This window comes from Macrobrachium rosenbergii, chromosome 45 (assembly GCF_040412425.1).
Source record: "Macrobrachium rosenbergii isolate ZJJX-2024 chromosome 45, ASM4041242v1, whole genome shotgun sequence".
Taxonomy (NCBI): domain Eukaryota; kingdom Metazoa; phylum Arthropoda; class Malacostraca; order Decapoda; family Palaemonidae; genus Macrobrachium; species Macrobrachium rosenbergii.
The window spans coordinates 20,507,199-20,530,475 of record NC_089785.1 but is presented as its reverse complement, the minus strand read 5'-3'; the positions used below and the strand labels follow the sequence as shown (position 1 = coordinate 20,530,475).

The 23,277-nt window shown below is 36.5% G+C and overlaps 1 protein-coding gene across 2 annotated transcripts in view; it reads left to right on the top strand.

Annotated features, from left to right (window-relative positions):
- Positions 1-16,480, top strand: part of LOC136829763 (putative fatty acyl-CoA reductase CG5065) — a 93,566-nt gene extending 77,086 nt beyond the window's left edge. Inside the window, exons 2-9 of one of the 2 annotated variants that reach the window (XM_067088629.1) lie at positions 1,760-2,785; positions 3,792-4,040; positions 7,814-7,959; positions 9,066-9,175; positions 9,405-9,597; positions 10,297-10,536; positions 12,178-12,435; positions 13,081-16,480. In XM_067088629.1, the coding sequence (XP_066944730.1) occupies positions 2,591-2,785; positions 3,792-4,040; positions 7,814-7,959; positions 9,066-9,175; positions 9,405-9,597; positions 10,297-10,536; positions 12,178-12,435; positions 13,081-13,237 (1,548 nt within the window). In that variant the 5' untranslated portion in view covers positions 1,760-2,590 and the 3' untranslated portion in view covers positions 13,238-16,480. The remainder of the gene's footprint in view (positions 1-1,759; positions 2,786-3,791; positions 4,041-7,813; positions 7,960-9,065; positions 9,176-9,404; positions 9,598-10,296; positions 10,537-12,177; positions 12,436-13,080) is intronic. The other variant, XM_067088630.1, reaches the window with a different exon arrangement.
- Positions 16,481-23,277: the final 6,797 nt, after the last annotated feature.

Here is a 23,277-nt window from a genome sequence, read left to right as displayed (position 1 = left end):
AATTATCATTACTTGAGTGGGTAAGAGGTTCTTATTGATAACCCATTAAGTCACTCGATGTTTGTTTAGATAATCGAAGTCTTAACACTTTTGTGGGTAAACATTAAACATTCTTGCAAGCAGGTGTGTGTGGTATGACATTTTTACTGAAGAAAGGCTGCTGTTAGGTACCTTAATTTCAGATGCATTAAGGATATATCTATTATATATATATATATATATATATATATATATATATATATATATATATATATATATATATATATATATATATATATATATATATAATATGAAAGAGAATGAGAGGGAGACAAAAAATAAAGAGATTGGACAAAGTGAAGAGCCGTGAAAACAAAAATCATTTTGAACCACGAGAGGAGCCCATTCCAGTTCGTCAGTGAAAGTAGAAGCAGATGAATATAGAACAAGGACAGAGTTGGGCTGATGGATTAAAAAAAAAAAATCAGGAATATAAGGGCAATAAAGAAATACAGGAGTTAGTCATTTACCTCCCCAATCCCCAAGACCTGATAAAAAGAGGAAAGCGGAGTAAAATGGGGATGAATCTTTTTATGAGGGGTTACCTTGCTTGCCTTCCTATTTAGTGAACTTGGGGATGATTGTACTCTTGTGCTATGGGATGTTCGTCCTCTCCATATTTCTTCGATGCTTTTTGTCCCAAATTGTGAATTTACTGACACAGAGGGTGATTTTACTCTTATGCTATGGGCTGTTCTTGCTGTCAGTATTCCTTTGATGCTATTTGTCCCAGTAAGTGAATTGATTGTAAGTGGGGATGATTGTACTCTTGTACTACAGGCTGTTTGTAGTGTCAGTATCCCTTTGATTCTGTTTGTCCCAGGAAATGAATTTACTGACAGTGGGGATGATTGTACTCCTATGCTGTGGGCTGCTCGTGCTATTAGTATTCTTTTAATGTAGTTTATCCCAAGAAGGGGATTTGTTGTAAGTGGGGATGGTTGTACTCTTGTACTACAGGCTGTTGGTGCTTGAGAAACTTGATATAATTGCATTTGTGATTGGGATAAGGAATCGATATTTGGATATTTCTGTCCCTGCTGGTATCTGCATTGGAGAAATGTATGTGTTGTGTGTTATATTGAAAGGGTCTTCGAATTAACCTGCTGGTATCTGCATTGGAGAAATGTATGTGTTGTGTGTTATATTGAAAGAGTCTTCGAATTAAACTCTTCCAAAATTGAAAAAAAGCCCTTCACGATTTCATTCCTCGTCTGTTTAGAGGAGACTTAAAGTGAAGTAAGATCTTATGATTTGTTTCTTCCTGCATGAAAAAAAAAAGAGGATCCTTGATGGCATTTTATTTGTTTATCTTTCAAGGTAAAAGTCTTTGTGGTAAAATGACATCCTAGAATTGAATTCTTCTGGAATGAAAGAGGTAACATAAATGGCATTGATTTCTATGCCTTTGTTTGTGACATTCATATCTTTGTTTTCTTGTCTCTTTCAAGAAAAAGTCTTTGTAGTAAAATGAGATCCTAGGATTTAATTCTATTGGAATGAAAGAATTATATTCTAGGATCTCATTGCACACTACAAAGACTTTTTCCTTAAAGTGTTTCATTCAAAAAGAATTATATTCTAGGATCTCATTGTACCACAAAGACTTTTCTTGAAAGCCTTTCATTCCAATAATTAAACTGTTGGACCTCATTTTACTACAAAGACCTTTTCTTTCTCGTAATTTTGTGTTTTGACAACCTTTCTTTGTTTCTTCCAGGTGGGCGTGCTCATGAAGGGCAGTTTTGTTGTGGCAGACAATGACATATCCCTCTAGCTCGGCGACCACAGAGAAGACTCCAGGAACAGTTACGAAGGTCCGACAAATGTTTTCGATGCGTCAAGACTCCTCCTCCTCCTCCTCATCGCCCCACTGCATTCCAACCGGGAGCACTCGTCCCAACTAAAAACAAGGAACTTTTCATGCCACAGTCATTCCTGGTCCTTCAATTCATTCTTTGAACGAACGCCTCAAGAACTCCCCTCGAAAGAGCTCTCCGAGTGATTCCATGTAAAACGAGTTTTACCTTAATCTATTCGTAGTTTAGAAGCAACTTTTTTTTTCTTCAAAGAAAGGTGGGTTGTCCTCAGAGGATAAACAGAAGCATTCGTGGTCATTTCGTCTTCATTAAGTCAAGAGGAAATATCACATTTTACTCTTCGCGTTTCTTGCACAATCATCCTTTAGGCTTTAAGTGTTTACATAGGACTTTCCCCCTGACAGGAGCTAGCCGTCAATGTGTGTGCCGTTTATACAGGGGTTGCACGTGGTGTTGTGATGACGTTTTCCAGCTGATGACTTTGTGTGTGTGATATGTCATGGAATCCGTGAGACCGTGCTATGCTTTGTTGAAATGACGTATTCATAAAGAGGTCTGGACGTTTTGATGGTGTGAAAAAGCTTTCGTCAACTATATAAAGTTTGCTTTGAAAAATATATCTCGTACTGTCCCCTTTTAATCTCACCCCGAGCTGATCCACAGTTGAGAAACATCAGAACTGAACACATCCCCATTTTTTATACTTCGTGAACTTGAACAAACCGGCCAAAATGAGTACAAGTGCTGTGTCAGATTTCTACAATGAAAGGTGCATACTTATCACTGGAGCCACGGGATTCATGGGCAAAGTCCTGGTGGAGAAGCTCCTTCGATCTTGCCCCGGCATAGCCACGATATACCTCCTGATGAGACCAAAGGCCAAGAACGATATTAAAGCGAGGTTGGAGGAGCTCTTGAATTCCAAGGTGAGTCTGTTTGTTTCGTTCTTATCTCTGCTGACAAGCAGGAGATTAAAGATATTCTTGTGGCCTTTTTCATTCGTATCTCTTGTTGCAGGAGGGCAACTGCTCGTTTGTAATCTTGATAATTCAGGTGAGCGAGATGGAGGTACAGCCATGAAGCTATATATAGTGCGGCATCTTAATGGCGTCGTGCATGGTTAAAGAAGAAATATGTTTGTAGGCTTTTTATTTTGAACTCTTCAGGAGGAAATAACATTTGAAAAATGTTATCTACATAGAACTCTATGCATTTGTTTTGAATATCTCCTGTATAGGGACTTTTTTTTTTATAATGAGCTTGTAGTTTACGGTTTTTTGAAGGAATAAAATATTTCAACTTTAATTTTCAATTTTTTACCGATAATTTAGGGTGCATACCAACACTGTAGAATTAAATTTTTATTTAATTCCGGTTGTCTGACCAGTCGTGATGTGTGCCAATAACTGTTTGAATAAAACTGTAATTTAATTTTCAGTTTGACCTTTAAAATGAAAATTTCATTTCTAGTTTTGACAGTTTATATTGATTTCAACCGTAATTTAAATCAATGTTTCAACTGGATCTTTCCTGGAGAGTGACCCCCAAAGGTTTTAACCTGGTATGTATCCATCTTTAGTACGAGCCCTTTGGGGATTACCGTAAAAACATAAACAGAAGACTGTAAATATCATAAAGATAATGACCCCCAAGAAATATTAGGCCTAGATAACGACCCCCGAAAACCCTTGGGGTCACTATCTAGGAAAGATCTTTTTAATTTAATATTCAGTCGTTTGAATTGGAATCTAATTTAATTTTCAGTTGTTTGATGTCAACAGTTATTTGAATGGCCGTCAAGTGGAATTGTTCAGTTGCTTGCTGTGGCTGTTAACCGCTGTTGGAATTAATATCTACATGTGAATTTTAGTTGTCTGACGTTGCATAAGAATGTCAGATGTTGTATAAATAAAAACGAAATCTTATTTCCAGTTATTTGACCACTTACGGGGGACATCGCCTGAGGTATTGAAGAAGCTAACGCCCATCCAAGGAGACATCACGCTCCCCGGCCTGGGCATCTCGGCGGCTGACGCTGCGACGCTTGCTGCGTCTGTTTCCGTCGTGTTCCATGCAGCTGCAACTGTCAAGTTTGACGATCCCCTGAAGCTGTCTCTCCAGATGAATGTCTTAGGCACAAAACGACTGATCGAGCTGTGTCACAAGATGGAGAAATTAGTGGTGTGTTTTTGTTTTGCCTTGTGGAACTTTTAATCTTGTATTTTTTTTTTCTTATTTTTTAATGGTTCACAGGGAGTGATTAACACTATTTGTGGATCATTTAGCCAGTAAGCCATTTTCCCTAATAAGGTCTGGCTCCAGAAATAACAAGAAAGAGGTCACTATCATGTTAATTTTTATTTTCAGTTGCTATTCACACCTACTCAAAAGGCTCATCAGCATTACATTGAATCCACTGAAGTACACCATGACACCTCTATTTCAAGCTGTCACGTGTCCTTTGGATTGTGAAGCCCTTCGTTCCTGACACTTCTGTCACACCTCTAGCCTCAGAATATGTTAATTCAGCTTTTCATCTAAGCCAGCTTCTCACCATAAATTCATTGTACTCTCATTTCTCACCATTTGAACCCTTTTTACTCCATTTTAACTAATAACTCAGATTGTCTCGACATTTCAGTATTTTTTATTCTTCATTTACATTCAGCATGCTGGAAGGAGTGTTGTCTCAGCAATCCTTTCATTCACACCAGCTTTGTTTAATGAGGCACTCCTTTCCTATTCCATAACAGAGCAGTATTCCTGCTGCCTACCTTCCTTGATGTTCACTGTAATTCACCTGTCATTCTGCTCCCATAATCCTATACTAATCATCCACTTACACTTTTCTCCATAGCAACATTCATTGTTCCATCTTTATGACTTCGTTTACAATCTTAACCTTACTCTTTCAAATACTGTTGGTCAGATCATTAAATGTCTGTGTCACTCAGTCCGCCCATACTGATGATTTCCAGGTAGGACCTCCAGGGGATGTCCTTCCATTGTCCAACTCTTCTTTAATCCCCTGTGCCTTCCATTACCAACTGGGATATCATATCCTCCTCCGTATGAGCTGCTTGGTCTGACCATTGCAACATCCAGAACAGTAAAATGTCCTCACCTATCATCCACATCCTGGTTTTTCCCTTCGGTACTCACTTTTTGTACCGTATCAGGTGCATTTTTTGTTTAATTTGGTACTGTTCTCTAACAGAGTAGCATATAATTCAGGATTGTTAAATATGCAGTGACATCCTCTTCAGAATTGTTGAAAACTAAGCACTTTGGTGCAGTAACTCGTATACTTTGCCTTATTGAATTGCGTGGGGAAAATGCCTGGGAAAATACCTGCCATGAGATAGTTTTAAAGTACAGTGATTTTTTAAGGGATTTGGTAAAGAACTTGCAAGCTGTACTGTTAGATGCTAAGCCATTAAAGAAGCTGTTTAGATTTTTATTGCCTGTTTGGCTTTTTCCAAGTGTTTTACAATATTGAATTCTAAAATATATTCAGGTGAAAGTCAGTATACAATACAAAGATAATAATTTCCATGATTTTGTCATAAACTATTGGTAAGCTTGGTAGGGATTTAATTGAACCTTGTTGCTAACTTTGTAACGTAGTGTGTGAAATTCCACAAATGCTTTTTCCTCAGTTGTTCATGCTAGTAATTGATTTGTTATATGCACTTGAACATCCAGTATTTTAAATATAACCGTGCTGTTTGGACAGTCATGTTCGTCCAATCTGTAGTGGCTGTGGCATTCATGTACCACATGTCTAGAATATTGTTGCTAACATTAATATTGATCAGTAATGGCTTAGCATATAAGTTGTGTGGTCAGTGGTATTAAGATGCTGAATTTGAATGCACACTGGCTATACATGTTTTATACACAGCTTTCTAATGCAGAATCAGGAGGGAAGGAAGTTTTTGTAATGTCACGTTTGCCAGATAATGTTATAGTGCAGCACGTTCTAATAGAAAGGTCATGTTTTAATCTCAAAAGAAGGGCTAATAGATTGTATGATAAGTCCATGAATGAATTGCTAGGGGAGTTTAGCCCATTAGAAAGAATAATGTACTTTTCAAAAGTAATAGGATTTTATCAGTTTTAATCTTCGATTGACAAAAGTTTTAGATGACAAACAAAAAATTTTAGATTTAAGAAATTTTAACATTTGCAAAAAATTCTGAATGGTCTTGCTCCCTCAGTGCTTGGCTTGTAAGCTCAACGAAACTAAGACTTTACCAATTAAACACTTGTACTGTGTTCCCACTCTCAATTCACTGTGTAGCAAACTCTATGCTAAAATGATGATGGTATATACAGTATTAACGTTACCCACTCTCAATTCACTGTGTAGCGAACTGTATGCTAAAATGATGATGGTATATACAGTATTAACATCACATACTTGAAACATCTTTCATTTTACCATTGTGGGAATATTGTTCCACTTTATAGATGTCAGCTGTCTGCTGGAATTACCAGTTTTTAAACAAGATTGCTGAAAGTAGTGATATCATTTTTATCAACAGCACTAGTCATGCTTTACACCATCTTCAAAAAGTATACAGCATGGCCAATTTCTGTAAGTTCTACTTCACATGAGCATTTCAACCATAGCAGTTGGTATACCAGACATGTTTCTTTAAATTTACCATATAGTACTGCTTGTTCTGCTAACTGGATACCATGAGTTGTATTCACTTGTGGAACTTTAAAATGGTCTTCCTTTTACTACTGTTGATGCTGATACAGTACTCTTAAGTTCAAGAGACTGTGTGATATTATAGAGAACTGTGCAACATTGCCTAAATTTTCTGACTTGCATCTCAGCTGTAGCAGTTTACAGTCTCACTAATTCCTTTTTTTACCTGAACCATATATAGCACAAACTGAAGCTATATTTACTCATTCCAAAATGATTTGATAGGTCACTGTGCTAGGTCTCAGGCCCAAACTCATTGTTCCACTTCATCTCTATTGAATTTCACTTTTCTCTGCTTATCTCCAATTATGAGCCTTTTTGTTGTGAAATCTTGCTTTGCAAGTTCATAACCTTTTAGGTCCCTGTATTTTTCATACATAAACATTTGCACCATTTGTGTAATGATGATGTAAAATTTTTTATACATTGCTTGTTGTTGTGTTCATTTATAATAATAATAATAATAATAATAATAGTAATAATGATAATACAAGCAGTCCCCGGGTTACATCGACGGTTCCGTTCATGAAGCGCAATGTAAAAAAATGGCTAAAAATGAGAAATAAAATGATGAAAGCCTTACCTATAATCCTGTGGGTGTCTTGAAAACTTCCCAATTGATTTACCTTGCTTCTGGTGAGGTGTGCATCCATGATCTTGTAGAATTTCCTCCAAAAATGTACAAATATTTTTCCGTCGCTTACAGGGCGTCTAAGACAGAAACGACGCAACCTCAGAACATCTGCTGTAACCCGGAACAGATGTTTTATGAAAATATTTGAAAAGTTTTAAACTCGTAATGATTTAGCTGAGGCCGATGTAACCCAGGGACTGCCTGTAATAATAATAATAATAATAATAATAATAATACTGTAATGATGATAATAATAATAATTTTGTATATAACAAAAAATATTGATTCATAGTTCTCATCTAACTTGCATCTCTCTCTGTCAGTTGGATGTGAATGTTTGGTAGCTTTATTTATAATAATAATAATAATAATAATAATAATAATAATATAATAATTATAATAATAATACATAATAATAACTTAGATTTGTATTTAAGTACATTACTAATGTTGATCCACCAAATTGTTTTGAAAATTATTAGTATGTACAGTATCATTCATTCCGTCTTATTAGGAAACTCCTGAAACTATTTGAAATTACTCTTATGTCAAGGAAAAGCAATTCAGCAAAGATGACTCACATTGAGAACATTTTCACAGGCTGTAGTCCACATATCCACTGCTTACTGTAACTGTGATAGGGGTGAAGTGAAAGAAATTGTATATCCTCCTCCTATTGACCCTTATAAACTTATTCAACTTGTGGACTGGATGGACGACGAAACTTTTAATTACCTTACCCCAAGGTACAGTATTGTGTTTTGTATGTTGTTTCCTTGTTTCTTCTGCATGTCTCCATTCCTCTTTCTTTCATTTTTCATTTTTATGCAGTCGATACTCTAATTGATGTAGAATTGATTAGGCATTTTGCAGAGGTACGAATGATCTGTCATTTGAAGTATGCCAGTCTTTTTTTACTGTGAAACTGTAGTTTTCATCTAGGGGTGCATTACACAAAAGCCATCGGTATGTATTGCTCATATGATGAGTAGACAGTTTCTCTTGGAAGCCATTACAGTATTTAAAAAGTCTTATTTGCAAAAGGACAACAGAGTATGGTCATTATTTATAAAGTCCTAAGTGATAATAGTAGACTGTTGAGCATGGATATTGTCTCAGAAGACTGAATAGCATTACATGGCATTATTTAGTTTAGGGATTGTTAATTTTGTCATTTTCTGACATTTCTGCAGCACCTAATCCTTATTTGAACCCTAGGTTACTTTTCCTTTGAATGTCATGGTAAAGGAAGTGGAAGAACATTTTTTAAAATTTAAGATTAACTGGTCAATTCAGCAGAATGTTTTCAATGACAAGTATTTCGTAGGATGTTAATCAAGGGTGTTCTGCAAAGCTTTCATCGTAGTCCCTGTGACCAGTTTTTGTAGGTTGATCACTTTCACATCTTTAATTTCCTGTCAAAGTATAATTTTTTTAATATAAGTTATTTATATTTTGGATGAGGTTTTATCAGTGAATGGTTTTCTCTGAGGTCTTGTTTATGAGGAGTGCAGCATAAAACTGATTGGTTAAAGTATTGCTATCATTATGATTTGGAAGACAGTTGTTTTTTATCAGTCTAATAGAGTCTGCTGTTGTAGTTAGAAATGTTGCAAGAACCTTGCTGATTAAATAAATTTTTGAGACTCCCTCGAATTAAAGAATGTTTTGTTCCGCTGTATCCCTTTAAATGCATTTTGGCTCTAGATTCAAGTTGTTACTGTAATTTTGAGTGCATTTTATCCCTTTTGAGTTATGTTGACATGCCGCCAGGTTTTTGTCATTTCCAATTTCTATAGTTTTGCGTTAGATAATTTTAGGCTTTGTATGGTAATCTGTATCTTCTCAACAGGTTGATTGGTCTTCGCCCAAATACTTACACATACACGAAAGCCTTGGCCGAACATGTGTTGGTCCAAGAAGCTGGATCACTGCCACTGGCTATTGTACGGCCATCGATTGGTAAGTGTCACAATTTTAAAGATTGCAGGTAAAATATTCATCATGAAATACTGTTTTAATAGCTGAAGTCACTGATCAACAAGTCTCAAGGGAATTTGAGTCTGGAAACTTTTTGATATAGTTTACCTGATGGAAAAACACCTAGATCCTAGTTAACAGTCCTGTATTGAGACACCTGTAACTAGGATATCAATATCTTACCATTTTTTCTTTTTCACCTGGAAAATAGTTGCAGCTGCGTGGCGTGAACCGTTACCTGGGTGGGTGGACAACCTCAATGGTCCAACTGGCCTTATTGTGGGAGCTGGAAAGGGGATGTTGAGAACTCTACACTGCCGTGGGGAATTGGTTGCTGATCTCATTCCTGTTGATATTCCTATCAATTTACTCATAGTCACTGCATACCATACTGCAACCCAGAGGTACGGTAATTGAAAAAGAGTAATGAATTGCACCTGATATTTTTCTGAGTAGATGTCATGAATGTTATTCATATTTTAATAGAATTTTAAGTTAAGTTAGATACACCACATGCTCTTATTGACCACGAAGAATATTGGATGTTTATCAAGAATTAGATAAATTTGTCAAGTTTGCTAGTGAAGAGACTAAAATTATTGAAAAGTATATAAGTGTTGTATTTTACTTATGGAGAAATCACACAATATTTAGTGAGGGATTCCCATAATCCTTATAGTCAAGGGGAATTCAAATTTGTAAAGATTCAACCTAACCCTTTATGCAATTTTAAGAAGGATATACAGTAATAACCAGTGAATAGGCTGAATGGACCATTATTTATGCAGAACACAATACCTAGAATGAAGACTATTGAACGTGTGGAAGAAGAATTTGAGATGAATGTTGATGTGCATCAAGGATCATCCTTGATCCCTATACTGGTTTTAATAGTAATGAAGGAAAATACAAAGGAACTAAGAGAGAGAGGACCTTTTGTACTGCTGTATGCAGGCAACATAGTGTTAGGTTCTGAGGAATAAATTGTGGAACTCTTGAAAAGGGATTTTGTGTAGACACATGAGTAGGCTTCGTAATGAAGCAAATATACACTTTTACAATAGAAATTTTCTGAATATTTTTATGTACTTCATTTATTGCAGTCAGAATAACATCAAGGTTTATAACTGCGTATCTGGCATGGAACGGCCAGTGCGATGGGACGAGATTAATCAGCACGGCATGTTAGCGCTACGCAGAAACGCAATGAATGATGTTGTCTGGTACCCCAACCTCCAGTTCACTCAGCACAAGACACTCAACACCATAGCTGTCCTCTTGCAACACTGGCTTCCAGCATACCTCATGGATGTTGTGGCTAGGTTAGCTGGAAAAAGACCAATGTAAGTACCCTATAGTATTCTGCTTTCCCCCCTAGTTGCAGTGTCAAATTTCTCCTTGTAATTCAGTTATTGTTTAAAAGATGACGGAACACTGAAGGAAGGGGCTTTGGTTGTTGATTAACTAACAAATATGACAGTGAAACATCAAGAAGGTACAGGTATTGGGCTCCAGAAGAGTTGGATGACCCAGAGCTACTCGGATGAGAACTGTGAGACCAGAGGCTGGAAATGGGTGGAGATTTGTGGAAGCGAAAGCTTAGGAAAGACATGGGTGGCAAAATTTCACAGAGGCTCTTTCTGTCACACCTTGATGGTGGTGATCCTGATGAAGTTTGGGTATAGTACAGCTTGTTAGTTTTCTCAGAAAAAGGTCTTGGATATTACTACCAGCTTTCAGGAAGAGCAGTTACTCCCCTTATACGATTTCATTGCCTGCACCTGTTGTGGTTTTGTTCTCCATTTTGGCTACAACCTATGGTGTATCTTGTATGGCACACTGTAGGTAGTACTGAAGGTTCTGTGCAATGTCTCCTCAGCTCCAGCTCTATAATTTTTGTTTTCATTTTTCATTCATTCCATGTGATCTCTTCCTACCTCTCTGTCCAACTTCTTTAACTTTGTCTAGCTCAGATTTTTCTAACTTCTTTAACTCTGTCTATCTCAAATGCTCGCTTCGTTCACAAACAGATCCCTTGAGAGACATTGTAGAAATGTAACTCAAAGTCTCATTACACTACTTAATAATGATACTAGTAATAATTTGATGTGCTTCATATATGTAACCAAAAAAATAACTTTATCTCTCATATGCCACAGTGCTTGATTTTATTTGCATCTGTTGTGATTGCCCCATGCATCCTCTGATTGCCAGTTCTGTAGTATAAACATTCTCTTACATTTTACAACTGCAGAGTACATGCATCATGAGTATTTGTGTCTATACAAATGGTAAGTATGTATAACCTGGTAACCTACTGGTAACATATTATTGTAAAGTGGTTGAACCAAACCACTGATTAACACTGCTAGACTCCCATAGGACATTCCCAAGGGATTTGTTTTAGAGTAAGAAATGAAAGTAAAACAAGGTAAAGTTGAAGAAATATTGCAGTTAGGACTGAAAGGATACTGCAAAAGACCTTCTTTACCTTCTACAATGTGCAGCACAAGGCACAATATGAGCAGTAAAAAAAGGTGTCTGCCTTGGCTTTGTTAAAAGGTCTGTATTATTGAAATTGATTTACATATTTTGATGAAAAAAATATCTTTTGAACACTCATTATTTTAATCTTAAGTTATTTTAAATGAAAAAATTGGTAGGATAGGAATGGAAGTTTCGTAAAGGTTTTACCTTAATGTCAGTGAAACATTCTTTCAGCTTCTAAAGTTTTTCGCTCAATCATGCTCTAAGTTAATGAGAGTATCCTGTGTGATATAACTGACTATGTGGATACAGTGTAATGTCACATTCTGTTGAGCAGCTCCCAAGTATCCATGTGCTCTGAATTTTATAATACATGAAAGTTTTCAAGAGAGCCTTGTGAGTGACATGTACTTTTTTTTATAAACTTTATGATGTTTATTTTATCACCAAGTAGTCTATTGTTATGCAGATGATCACGTTGAAGTATTTTCCGACAGCATGGTTCGAATCGCACAAAAGCTGGATCGCGCTGCAGCTTGCCTGGAGTATTTCACAACTCACGAGTGGAGATTTTCCAATGATAACGTGCAGAACTTATGGTCAACATTATCCGAGAATGATCAGAAGACCTTTAATTTTGCACTGTCAGCCCTTCACTGGCCAACTTACATGGAACAGTATTGCCTGGGAAGCAAACTCTACGTCATGAAGGAAGAGCTGAGCACTCTGCCATCTGCCCGGAAACATCTGTCGAAGTAGGTGTTCTTTTCAAGCTTTGTATATATTATAACAAAGTCACTTATAGAGACTTGGATTAAAGCATTCTGAAAGAGTAAACTTTGAAGTACAGGTTTAAGGATAGAAGAAATTGAGAAATAGCTAGGAACTGCCTAGGAACTCTTGTTTCAGTTCGTAAAAAGACTTGATATGTGATGAACGGTTGATTGAAATTGAGTATAAGCTACAGAAGACTGGAAGATGAAAGTAGAGGAAATATGGGGTTTGTATTCTCAATAAAAATATGAGGAAAGGGAGCCATGCCAAAAGTTGACGAGCCAATGTTTTGGCGGTAATGATAGCAGTTGTAAAGCAGCTAGATAGACAGTTAGAAATAAGTTTATAGGAAGTAGCAAATGCATGAATAGGAAGTATGGTTAACAGTCTTATACTGTACTAAACTGTGTTATTACTATAATTACAGTATTATTAAATGCATTGTACAGTATACTGTATCATATTGTACAGCCAACTGCCATATGTTTCTCAAATTGCACTGTACTTGTTAGCACTCTAGGTTTGGCTCCATGTTAAAGATCTATTTAATTGACTCTGTCTCAGTTAAGCATTTGTTTGCTTTAACAAGAACCATTGATAAACTGCTGTGTCATTTGCTGTTTCAGGATGTGGTGGATTCACCAGGCATGGAGGGTGCTTGTGGTGCTGTTGGTGTGGCGTCTAATAATGCTTCGAAGTGACACTGCCCGAAACGCTTGGTATTCCCTATTCCGGTTGTTGGTGAGGCTTTTGACCTACTTACCGTTCCTCAATAGGATATGAGGAACGCCATTCCCTAGGCATTATATAAGTGTAATTGTACTGGTGTTGTTCTCCGTGGATTTTGCCCCCACTTTGCAAGATGATACTGATTATCATGAAGAACATTGTAATGATAAAATGGATTATGACAATTTACACAATGATCGACTTGCGCTGCCGGATAGATCTACTGCCGCAGGTGTAGTCAGTAGGGGTGAGGGTTATGTGACGTGTGAGCGGAACCCTGCAAGGGGGATGTCTGCAGGCTCACCCAAAGTACCTCTAATACTGCTTGTACCACTGATCAAGAACATTTTTTATTTCAATGGACCTGCATTGACTGATTATTCACCATCATTTGTGAGATACGTCTTAGTTTGTGAACTGACAGTGCTGAGATGACCTGTTGTGCGCATGTATGTGTGGAGGGAGGACAGTACGTGTCCTTTGGTAAGCATTGCTATCATAGACCCAGTCAGCTGTGCTGTCAGGATGTGTGCAGGGTTGGATCATTGTTCCATGTGAAAATGGTGGGACAATCTTTTGCAAATCCTTATTTCCCATAGTTCATTTTTTTATTTTGCTTTTTGTATCGTCATTGTTATCATTTCATTTTTGTTTGGAAATGGGTCTGAACTTGTAGGTCAGTAGCAGGTCGTAGATTATTTCTTGTTTTATCGTTCTTGTAAATTCTTGCTGTAAATGAATCAGTACAGAAGCTATGTAGAAAAATGTACATTTCCTAAGGCTAGCTGGCTTTCACGCTAAGCGGTCGTTATTAATGAAGTTCCGTTAAGGAAAATTGTAATGCGTTTGGCATTCGTACCCATATAGAGATTCATGTCGTATTGTGCATCACTGTTAGTACTGGTTCCTGTCTGCTGTTTCTCTCTCTCTCTCTCTCTCTCTCTCTCTCTCTCTCTCTCTCTCTCTCTCTCTCTCTCTCTCTCTCTCATGGGTCAAACATTCCCTCATCGTATTTAGAGCACCAGTAGTTATACAGAACTTATGTTGCAGATGGAGGCCAGTATTTCAGTAAATGATACTTCTAGTAGTTTAGGAATGAAATGTGCTCTGTAAATTTTATGAGATTTGTGATCTCTCTCTCTCTCTCTCTCTCTCTCTCTCTCTCTCTCTCTCTCTCTCTCTCTCTCTCTCGAAAATTTAATTTGAAAAGTTTAACCATCTTTAGATGCCATTAATTCTTGATAGTAGAGCGAATGCTTTTGTGCATCTTGTATCTAAAGGCTATAAGATACTGTACATAAAACATTGCATTGATAGGGGATGACTGTTTCTAAAGGGTTTCCCTAGGCATATTCAGCGATTGGTTTCCTTTATCAAGGCATCCTTGTTGCTTGTGTTGATACGAGTCTCTGCATTTTTTAATCTAGCTGTAAGAGGTTGTCGTAAGTTAACTGCAGTTGCCAGAAAGATTCGACTGGAATTAGAGGCAGTTTTAAAAGATAATTTTATAGTGTTATGTATTTTAATTTATTTTTTGTCAAAGGAAGTTATCTTTTTTTTGCAAAACCACGGATGACAGCTGAAAGATCTTTGCAGTTATTCAAGAGAGCAAATGATTTGTGCTTAAGTTTGTACCTTGGCCCATCACGAGAAATCTTATTATGATCGATCTCACTGAGGATTTCATTTGGACACGCAAAGCTCCTTGGGAATGTAGAAATTCTGCATTGTATAGTTTGAGTCTTGAAATCTGACATTGCTATTTCAAGCTTGAATGAATTGCAGCAGTTAGTAGTGTTAGTTTATGTATTGTATCTGTCGTGTTTTTTTTTCATCAACACAAGCTTTTTGTTAACCAGTGTATAACAGGTTATACAGTACTTTTGAGGAAGCAGTTGTTATTATTTAGAAATGTTACTGCTATGAAATACTGCTCATTTTTATTAGAGAATTAAGCACTTTGATATGGAGAGAATTTACATAGCCTTCAAGATGGAAATGATTGATGCCTTTTCGTATGTTAAACTCGAATAACGATACCTGTTCTTTTCTTATATCTATCTTTCTTTTGTCTTCATCCATTAGTTCAGTGATGTTGATTGATTGGTATTACCCTGAATGTGGATCTCATTGTTAGAATTTATACCTTCATGATATTTTATTACTAACTCTATTACATAAGGAACTAAAGCTCTAAGTCACCATGACACAGTAGAATCTACAGTGTAATGACTAAGGACGTAGACAAACTTTATTTTATGAAAGCAGTGTCTTTTGTATATTTATGAAGCCAATATCTTTTTAAAAACTTATTTCGGGTTGGTGTTTACCTATTGTTGAATAGGGTTTTGTATTGCTCATGTTACATATTTTACTGTAAGCCATGAAATGAGAATTATTTTATGAAAGTTTGCTTTTAACACGCAAGAGTTATACGAGAGCCAGGTTCTGCCGCGTGTCGTACATCAAATCTTGACTGATTATAGCAGTGCACCACAGAAATTTGATGGGTACAGTCTGTTGTATTTTGTTACTAGAGGTTGCAATCATAAAGACATAGGAGCCATGGAAATATTCAGGAATTAGTATCTCAGGCATATGCTTCTCATTTGGCAGTGTAAATTTCCGGCTGCTCATTTTTGTTATTTACAACCCGTTATATGATCAACACTGTTTGTGCTTGATGTGTCTTGGTCAACCCACTAGTTCTGTTACATTATGTGAACATTAATTAATCTTATAGGGATATAAAAAGAAAACTTTTACATAAGAGTGGGGTTCCAAGGCTTGAAAAAAGCAGGAGAAATGATAGTAGGAAACTGTTGATAGTAGGAAACCTGTGCATGTACGAAGTGAATCAAATATGGAATGTATTACTCAGATAGCAGTGAAGATAGCGAAGAAATAGTTCCCACAAATGAAAACAAAGTTCCTTCATTTATTTGTTGGTTTAGCATACCTTCCAGTTTTCTTATTGCACAAAGGAATTATGGTTTCTTCTGAAAAAGGGCTTGAAAACATTTATGCCCTAATCTTCCTTTCTCTATAAATCAAAGAATTACACTCAAATTCTTTAAATATCACTTGAACTGATGCAACTGTAAAACACTTATGAATTAATAGGTAAAGTGATGTTTGTGAGAGTGTAAATATGCTACTTGTGATATTGCCAGAGTTGATATTATCTTTGTGTCTTTTGAAGGACTTTTTCAGAAAAGGTACTTTAAGTATCACTGCTTAGCATAGGTAAATGTACAATGATTTCATTAAAAGAAAACCCCCAAACATCTAGCAAAATTTTAAAGAACCTGTAAAATTTTTGAATTTTGTTTAGTGTTGTAAATTAATAATCACTGTCGCAGAAGTGTCCTTTATTGTTACTGATTAAATAGAGATTCTAATATGTATATCAGTGAAATATGAAACAGATGAAAGGCTCATGTGTGATGGTAGAAGTTGTTGCTAGCTGTAAGAATGAGTCACACCCTTGCTTGTTTTTAAGGATTTTGTAAGATGGTAGGTAATTATTTGATGTTGTAGGTTACACATTTTTCAGTGCCACGTCAACTCCCATCTTTATAAAGTTGTAGTATTGATGCATGCATGCCTACCATGATGTTACCCTGGTACTCTACAGGCAGTCCCCAGTTTATGGTGGGGGGGGTTCCACTCCCGTCAGTGCACTGTAAGCCGAAAATCGCAGTAAACTGGAACATCATAATTATGATGGGAATAAATAGCGCTTACGGCACCATAAGCGCCATAAAACCGGGTTATGGTGCTGTAAAGCCGCTTACGGCGCTGAAAAATCAGGTTAATGGCGCCGTGAGCCAAGTGCCGTAAAATTGGAACTGTAAACCAAGACATCTGTAACCTGGGGACTGCCTGTATATTATTGAATTTGAAGGCTGGTATGATAGGTAACTAAATGCCCAGACCTTGACTAGGGCTCACAGAAAGGAAATTTAAGGTAACCAGATTCCCGAGCTGAAATCGTAACTCACAAGGCTGGCTGGGAGGTTAAGCAGAGAGAAGGATAGAACATGGTTCATTACCCCCGGTGGATCCAGAAATGACAAAGGTAAAACTTGAAGCATAAACCCAGATGAGAGGATGAGGCTGAAACTTGAAAGAATAAAGGTTATACCTGTTAGAGATATGGAATTAAAGAAGGAATGAGAAATGATCAAAGCATTCAGGCCAAAGATAAGTGGCCTCAAGGGACTTAAGTGTTGATTTGGTGACCTGTGGATAGGAGGAGAGGAAACTCCCACTGTAATCAAGAACTGGTCTGTGGCGTGTCACTAACCATATTTTGTTGATTGGTACAGTACTTACAATGTTTTCGTTTGAATGCTGGTTTCTTGCTAGGATTCCAATACTGTATTTTGAAGCTCATTAGTTGTACATTATTGTAGAATGCTCAGTAAAAGAAGAACTAGCTACAGTCAGAAAGAGAAAACCATTTGTTTTACGTTTAAAGAAAGATTGTAAAACAGCTTGTTCACCAAGCAGTCATAGGTCCAGAGGGGGTGAGTAAAACTAAAATGTGGTTAATGGAACTCATACTGTACTCCTATGCTTATCCTATGGTATTCTGTCCCGAAACCCAAGCCAAATCTTGTATACTATTTAGGCTATCCTGTGCATGCAAATCGAGGCTTTAAAACAATAAAGATAAAGAATACTGTACGAGCAATTCAGTGCATTTGATTACACTGGATAAGTGAATATTTGTGTAACCACTTCATAACCTGGGTTGTGGTAAGAGGTTTCTAGGCTTGGTCTGTAGGACGGTGAAACAGTGTTCCTCATACCATCACGAAATAGTTGTCTGAACAGTTTTGCTGTGTAATGAATTGTTTAGCCAAGAAAAGTTCTCTTATTTTTTTACAAGATTGCAATTTTTCTTAAGCTTGGTGCTTAAGCGCTTTTCCATCAATAGAATACAGTAGGTGAAAAAGCCCTTCCATAGGGGTGTGCACAAATGCTTCCATGGCGAACAGTTAACAAAAACCATGTCTGAGGTGAGCTAGTAAAAGTATGAAAACAAAGTTGGTGGTATTAGATGACGAGTAAAAGTCTATACAGTAGCAGAGGATATCGGAAAAAATGTTTTGAGGTAAATAATGTACACGAAAAAATCATTCTCTTGTCATAATGTTACAGTTAGTACCAGAGTCCACTATTGAAAAAAGAAAGACTGACTATAGCAAAACCAGGACAGTCAGTGGAAACACCATCTTGGTTTAAGAAAGCAGAAGGGGAGTGTGGATGAAGATTTTCCTTGGTGAAAGGATAAACGGCAAGTACTGCAGATATGGATTTGCTGTGAGTGAAATGGCAATGGGTGTTACTGTACCGTTATTAACACTTGGTGAGTGCACCCTCTCTGACTCTGTTGTCAGCTATATACCTAGGAATTCATGTCATCACTGTCAAAGTCCTTGGTTATTTTTTATTTGGGGTATGAGAATGTGCCAGACTGTTGTGTCCAATTGTTCAGAGTAGATTAATGCAGACCAAATGGTAGTATTTTAATAGGAACCTTATACCATAAGTTTCTACCAGACCTAGAATTGCCTTGTCGTGTAGAACCCAAAGAATCTGTCTAATTTGTTCTCTATATTGGACACACAAGAAGAAACCAAAATTCCTTGCTTGTCATTGGTCCCTCTGTCTTTTCTTGAAAGATTTTTTTTTAATATGCAGCTGCTGCTAAATCTGTGACATGTGGTTTTACAGGGATGATTTTTTGCCAGTAGTACTTGCATTTCTTATTTGCTAATGTTATTCTTGATGAATTATCTTCCTTATTAGGTTTTCTCATAGTTTTGTTTCTAATGTGAAAGTGCTTTGTTGTGCCAGTTAAACTGAGAATCTAATGGAAATGACCCTATATTTGGTTTTGTATAGTACTTGATTGAAAAACTGCAGTGTAAGACCATAAGTTTTGTGAATGCTGCAGTTTTTTGTCAGGGTTGATCAAAATATGTTACCGAGTTCTGAATTCTCTCTTGAACATGTGAAGTCTTCGGATATAGCGACATTTTCCTCCTCAGATATTTTGATAGGTCCTGCAGGAGATAGTAAAGGAAGGGAAAAGGTTTCAGGAAATTTGTTATCCTCTCGGGTGTAAGGAGTATTTATTATTATCCTGCTCTGTTCCGAGTAATTCCAGTTCTTTTGCAGATGAATAAGCCAGATATTTAAATCATTGTGTTGTTTCTTGTGATAATGGCTACGCAAGTCATCCTGACTACTTAATGCACAACTATTTGGACAGTAAAACTGCCTATATGTAATAATTGATACAATTAGAATTCCTAGTGATACATCAACTGTACATCGCTCAGAAACTGTATAAGTGAAAATTGCCCTAGTCTCAATCTTTCCTTAATGCAGAATCGAAGTAGTGGTTCAAAAACTGAAAGGAAAAGTGGGGGCAATTGCAACTGGATGTGGTTTGGTTCCACATTAATCAGTTGGACCCTGTTATCCCACATGTTGTGCTATCCTGTCTATGTAAGATGGATTTTCAAGCCTTATTTCTATATTTTTGTTATAATTCTGTACATACTGTATATATGAGTCTGCACACACATGCACTTGTGTACACAGGACAGCATGAGGTCCACTCACACAGATTTTTGGTATTTTGGCCAATGTACATTTGATAGAATTTAATTGCTGTCATCAATCCTTAAACAACAAAACAGCTTTTTGTTGAAGTTTCAACCTTGCTTGTTGCTGACTAAATTAGCCAGAACTTTTGATCTTCTGAAGTTTTCTGCGGAAGTCTTTGACTGCATTAAAGCTGTAATCGAATTCATTATAAGTATGACAGAGCCAATGACCCGATTGTGTTCCACTGCCTGCAGTACTAATATTCTTTTCTGGATTTAGTTAACACATGTAGCTCCAGAACTACAGATGGAATGAGAGGTTAATGGCACAGAATATGGGTAAGTTGTTAGTCTGTACACGCACACGAAAGCAAATACGTACGCATAAATGCTTTTACCATATGTTGACACCTTTTTCCTGTTAAACTACATATTTAAAGTCTCTTGTGAAAAGGAATTCAAACTGATTTAGAAATGAGAATATTGTCATCAAAGCTAACTGGTCACCCCAAGGAACACCAATCCAGATTTTTACATTTCTTTGGTGATGCATATTGCAAAAATGTACTTGTACTATATAGTGCCATGTATACTCTATTTTTCTTTTCATATACATAAGCACAAATATATACTATAAATGTCCTTATTGATCCATATGCACTGATCAGTGCACCCCTAGTTTTGATCCATCTAAGTGATATAGTCTGTAAATTCAGAACAGAATTGACATAAAGATGAAAATGTCATTTGTAGACCTACTTTTCGTGAGTTCTCTTTGGTTCCTTCCCGCTTAGCTGACCATCTTAATGTGACTTGGCAGCATGTTAAGCTATCTTATTATGAATGAGAATTCATTTTACTAGTTATCTTTATATTATTGAATTTTGGTGCTTATAAAAGTAAAAATCAAAACGTCATGATTAATGTAGATATAGTGGGTGCTGAGTCTTACTGCACATGGTACATTTATAGGGACATTTATGGCATAAGAAAAATCATGAATTGTCTTTAGCTGCTATTAATTTTATGTTGAAAGATTTTACACAAATACTTAGGTTTTGAAGCTCAAGAAAGTGATGTTTTCCCAATTGTTTTTAAGTTAAAATGTCTATTTTTCAAGTGGAATTTTCCCCTTATTATTTTCTAATGTAATTCTGTATTTGAAAGGATTTTACTTTCATTTCATTTGTTCTGTTGAAATGTTTTTTACCTTTCATTATATTATTTGTAGTTTTACATTTGTTGTACAATGCTGCTCTATATTTATTAGTGTACTGATTCATCATCATTATTATACTTATATATCATGCACTGAAGTGATTTTACCATGGTATCAAGTTGCAAAATTATTTATTTTTAAACATTAAAGATTCTTCTATCAATTCTTGCTTGTGAATGGAAATACCATTAATACACTTGATATTTTTTCTCCATTTGTGTCCTTTTTTATGCATCAGTAATTTCTATGAAAAACTACTTTCTTGTTTTCATATGCATTTAATTTTTATGAAAATTTTTTTTTGTAATAGGCAGAGTCTAGCATGCTTGCCAGTTTTTTTTTATTTATTTCCTCACGCTTGTTTACGTCATATTGACACGTACCGTACTTTTCATATACACTGTATTCTTCAAAAAAAAAAATGAGTGTGTGTCTCCACTGTATGCATTAATGCAAATATATCATGTTTGTTAATATTATGTAGTCAAATTTGTAACTCCATTCATCATAAATGCTTTATTATTATTTTTTTTTTGTCAAGGCATTGAGGCATGTGCTATCCTGTGTTGGAATTTACACATAATGTAGTATTTTGGATTCGCAGGTGTTTATTTTTCTACACAACATTGTTCAGCCATACCTATATTGTGATCCTTTGTACATAATGTACGTGGTATGAAAGTCATCTTCAGAAATAAATGATCAATGAAGCTTGTACATGTGTTATTTCAGCGAGTCTTTTCACCGAGTGTACGTTCGTGTTTTAGTGTGCAGTCTTTAAGGCAGAAGACTTACTCTTAATGCCTGTTTGACTGCATCTTGGCTCTACCAGTTCAAGAAACTAAAGCCAAGAATACTTATCCATGTGAGAAAAATAATACTGACTTAATTTGCTGATCACATACTTAGCAAAAATGTAACTTCTTGTGTCACCTCAAATTTAACAGGTCATGGGAGAGACTAGTTGTCTATTTGCAGGTTATGAGATACAATGATTGTCTGGCTTCATGATCCACCATTTGATTGTTCCATCCATTCACAGGTTTATCAGAATGCTGTGGAATTAGGAAAAAAAAAAGAAAATAGTAGAGTAGCTTAAACATTCGAACAGCAGGAGCCAAGACACTTGGAATGATGTTTTTTATATGTTGCGTACCAAGACATCATCATCATCTCCAGTGGCACATGATTTAAGGATATCTAAACGAAGATGGTACATCTTTAAGGACCTGGTCTTCTTTTATGGCATACAGTAATGGTTGACTGATGACAGGACCCCTGAAACAGCATTTTCAAAGGAACTCGGATGCAAAAAATGAAATGCTTTGGTGGACAAAAAAAAATTAACGACACATTCTTCTGAGACAACTCATTTGATGGCAATTGGTAAGCAAACAGAGTTCTGTATTTACGATAAAAGTTAAATTCTGCCTGGACCTCAAATTGTGGTGGTCCCAAGTTCAGACCACTATTGGTTTGATTAGATTTCACTGGCAATACAGCCTTACAGTTTTTGTGAACTAGACTTCTAGGAAGCCCATAGATCTACGTGTTGAGTCACCAGCAGCCCCTGCCTTCTTCTTGGTCCTAGATTGATTGCTTTATATGTTTGGTCTCCAGGACAAGCACAATTGTACAATGGTCAGTCCCTAGTGACACTGACAGAATGTTCCGAGCGACCCTTAAACATTTAAGTGGTCCATAATAAATGTGTTTCATGTCCTTTTTCATGAGTGCTTTATACATGTGATGAGAAGGGCAGAGAATGTATTGGGTTTTGCAGCTGCAGGACCCCAGAAAATCAAGGAAGGACAAAGATGAAGACCTAGATGTGCAGAAAATAGAAAACAATGGAGATAAACAACCAAAGGTTGACCTTGAGGTAGCTGTAGTACCTTACAAGGTAATCTAATTCTGTCCTTGAGATAATGCCTTGCAACTGGCTAGTTTTATCATGTCTAGGAGCTACCAGGGAAGTACTTCTGGACTAAAATTACTTTTGTGCTTCCCTGAAACCCCAGAGGAATGTCCTTGGTGCTCATGGCCAAACGGTTTTCCAGTGATCCCCATTTCTGGCAGCTTGTGGCTTGGAAATGTGGTCTCAAATTTCAAATTTGTAGATTTAATATTGTGCAGGCAATACAAGTTTAAGCTATGCCAAAATGTTTATCAGGATTTCAGCTTCTATTCATTCAATAACTAAAGTCAGGGAGAAACATTTGAGACTGAGACTATTAAACAAACATTGA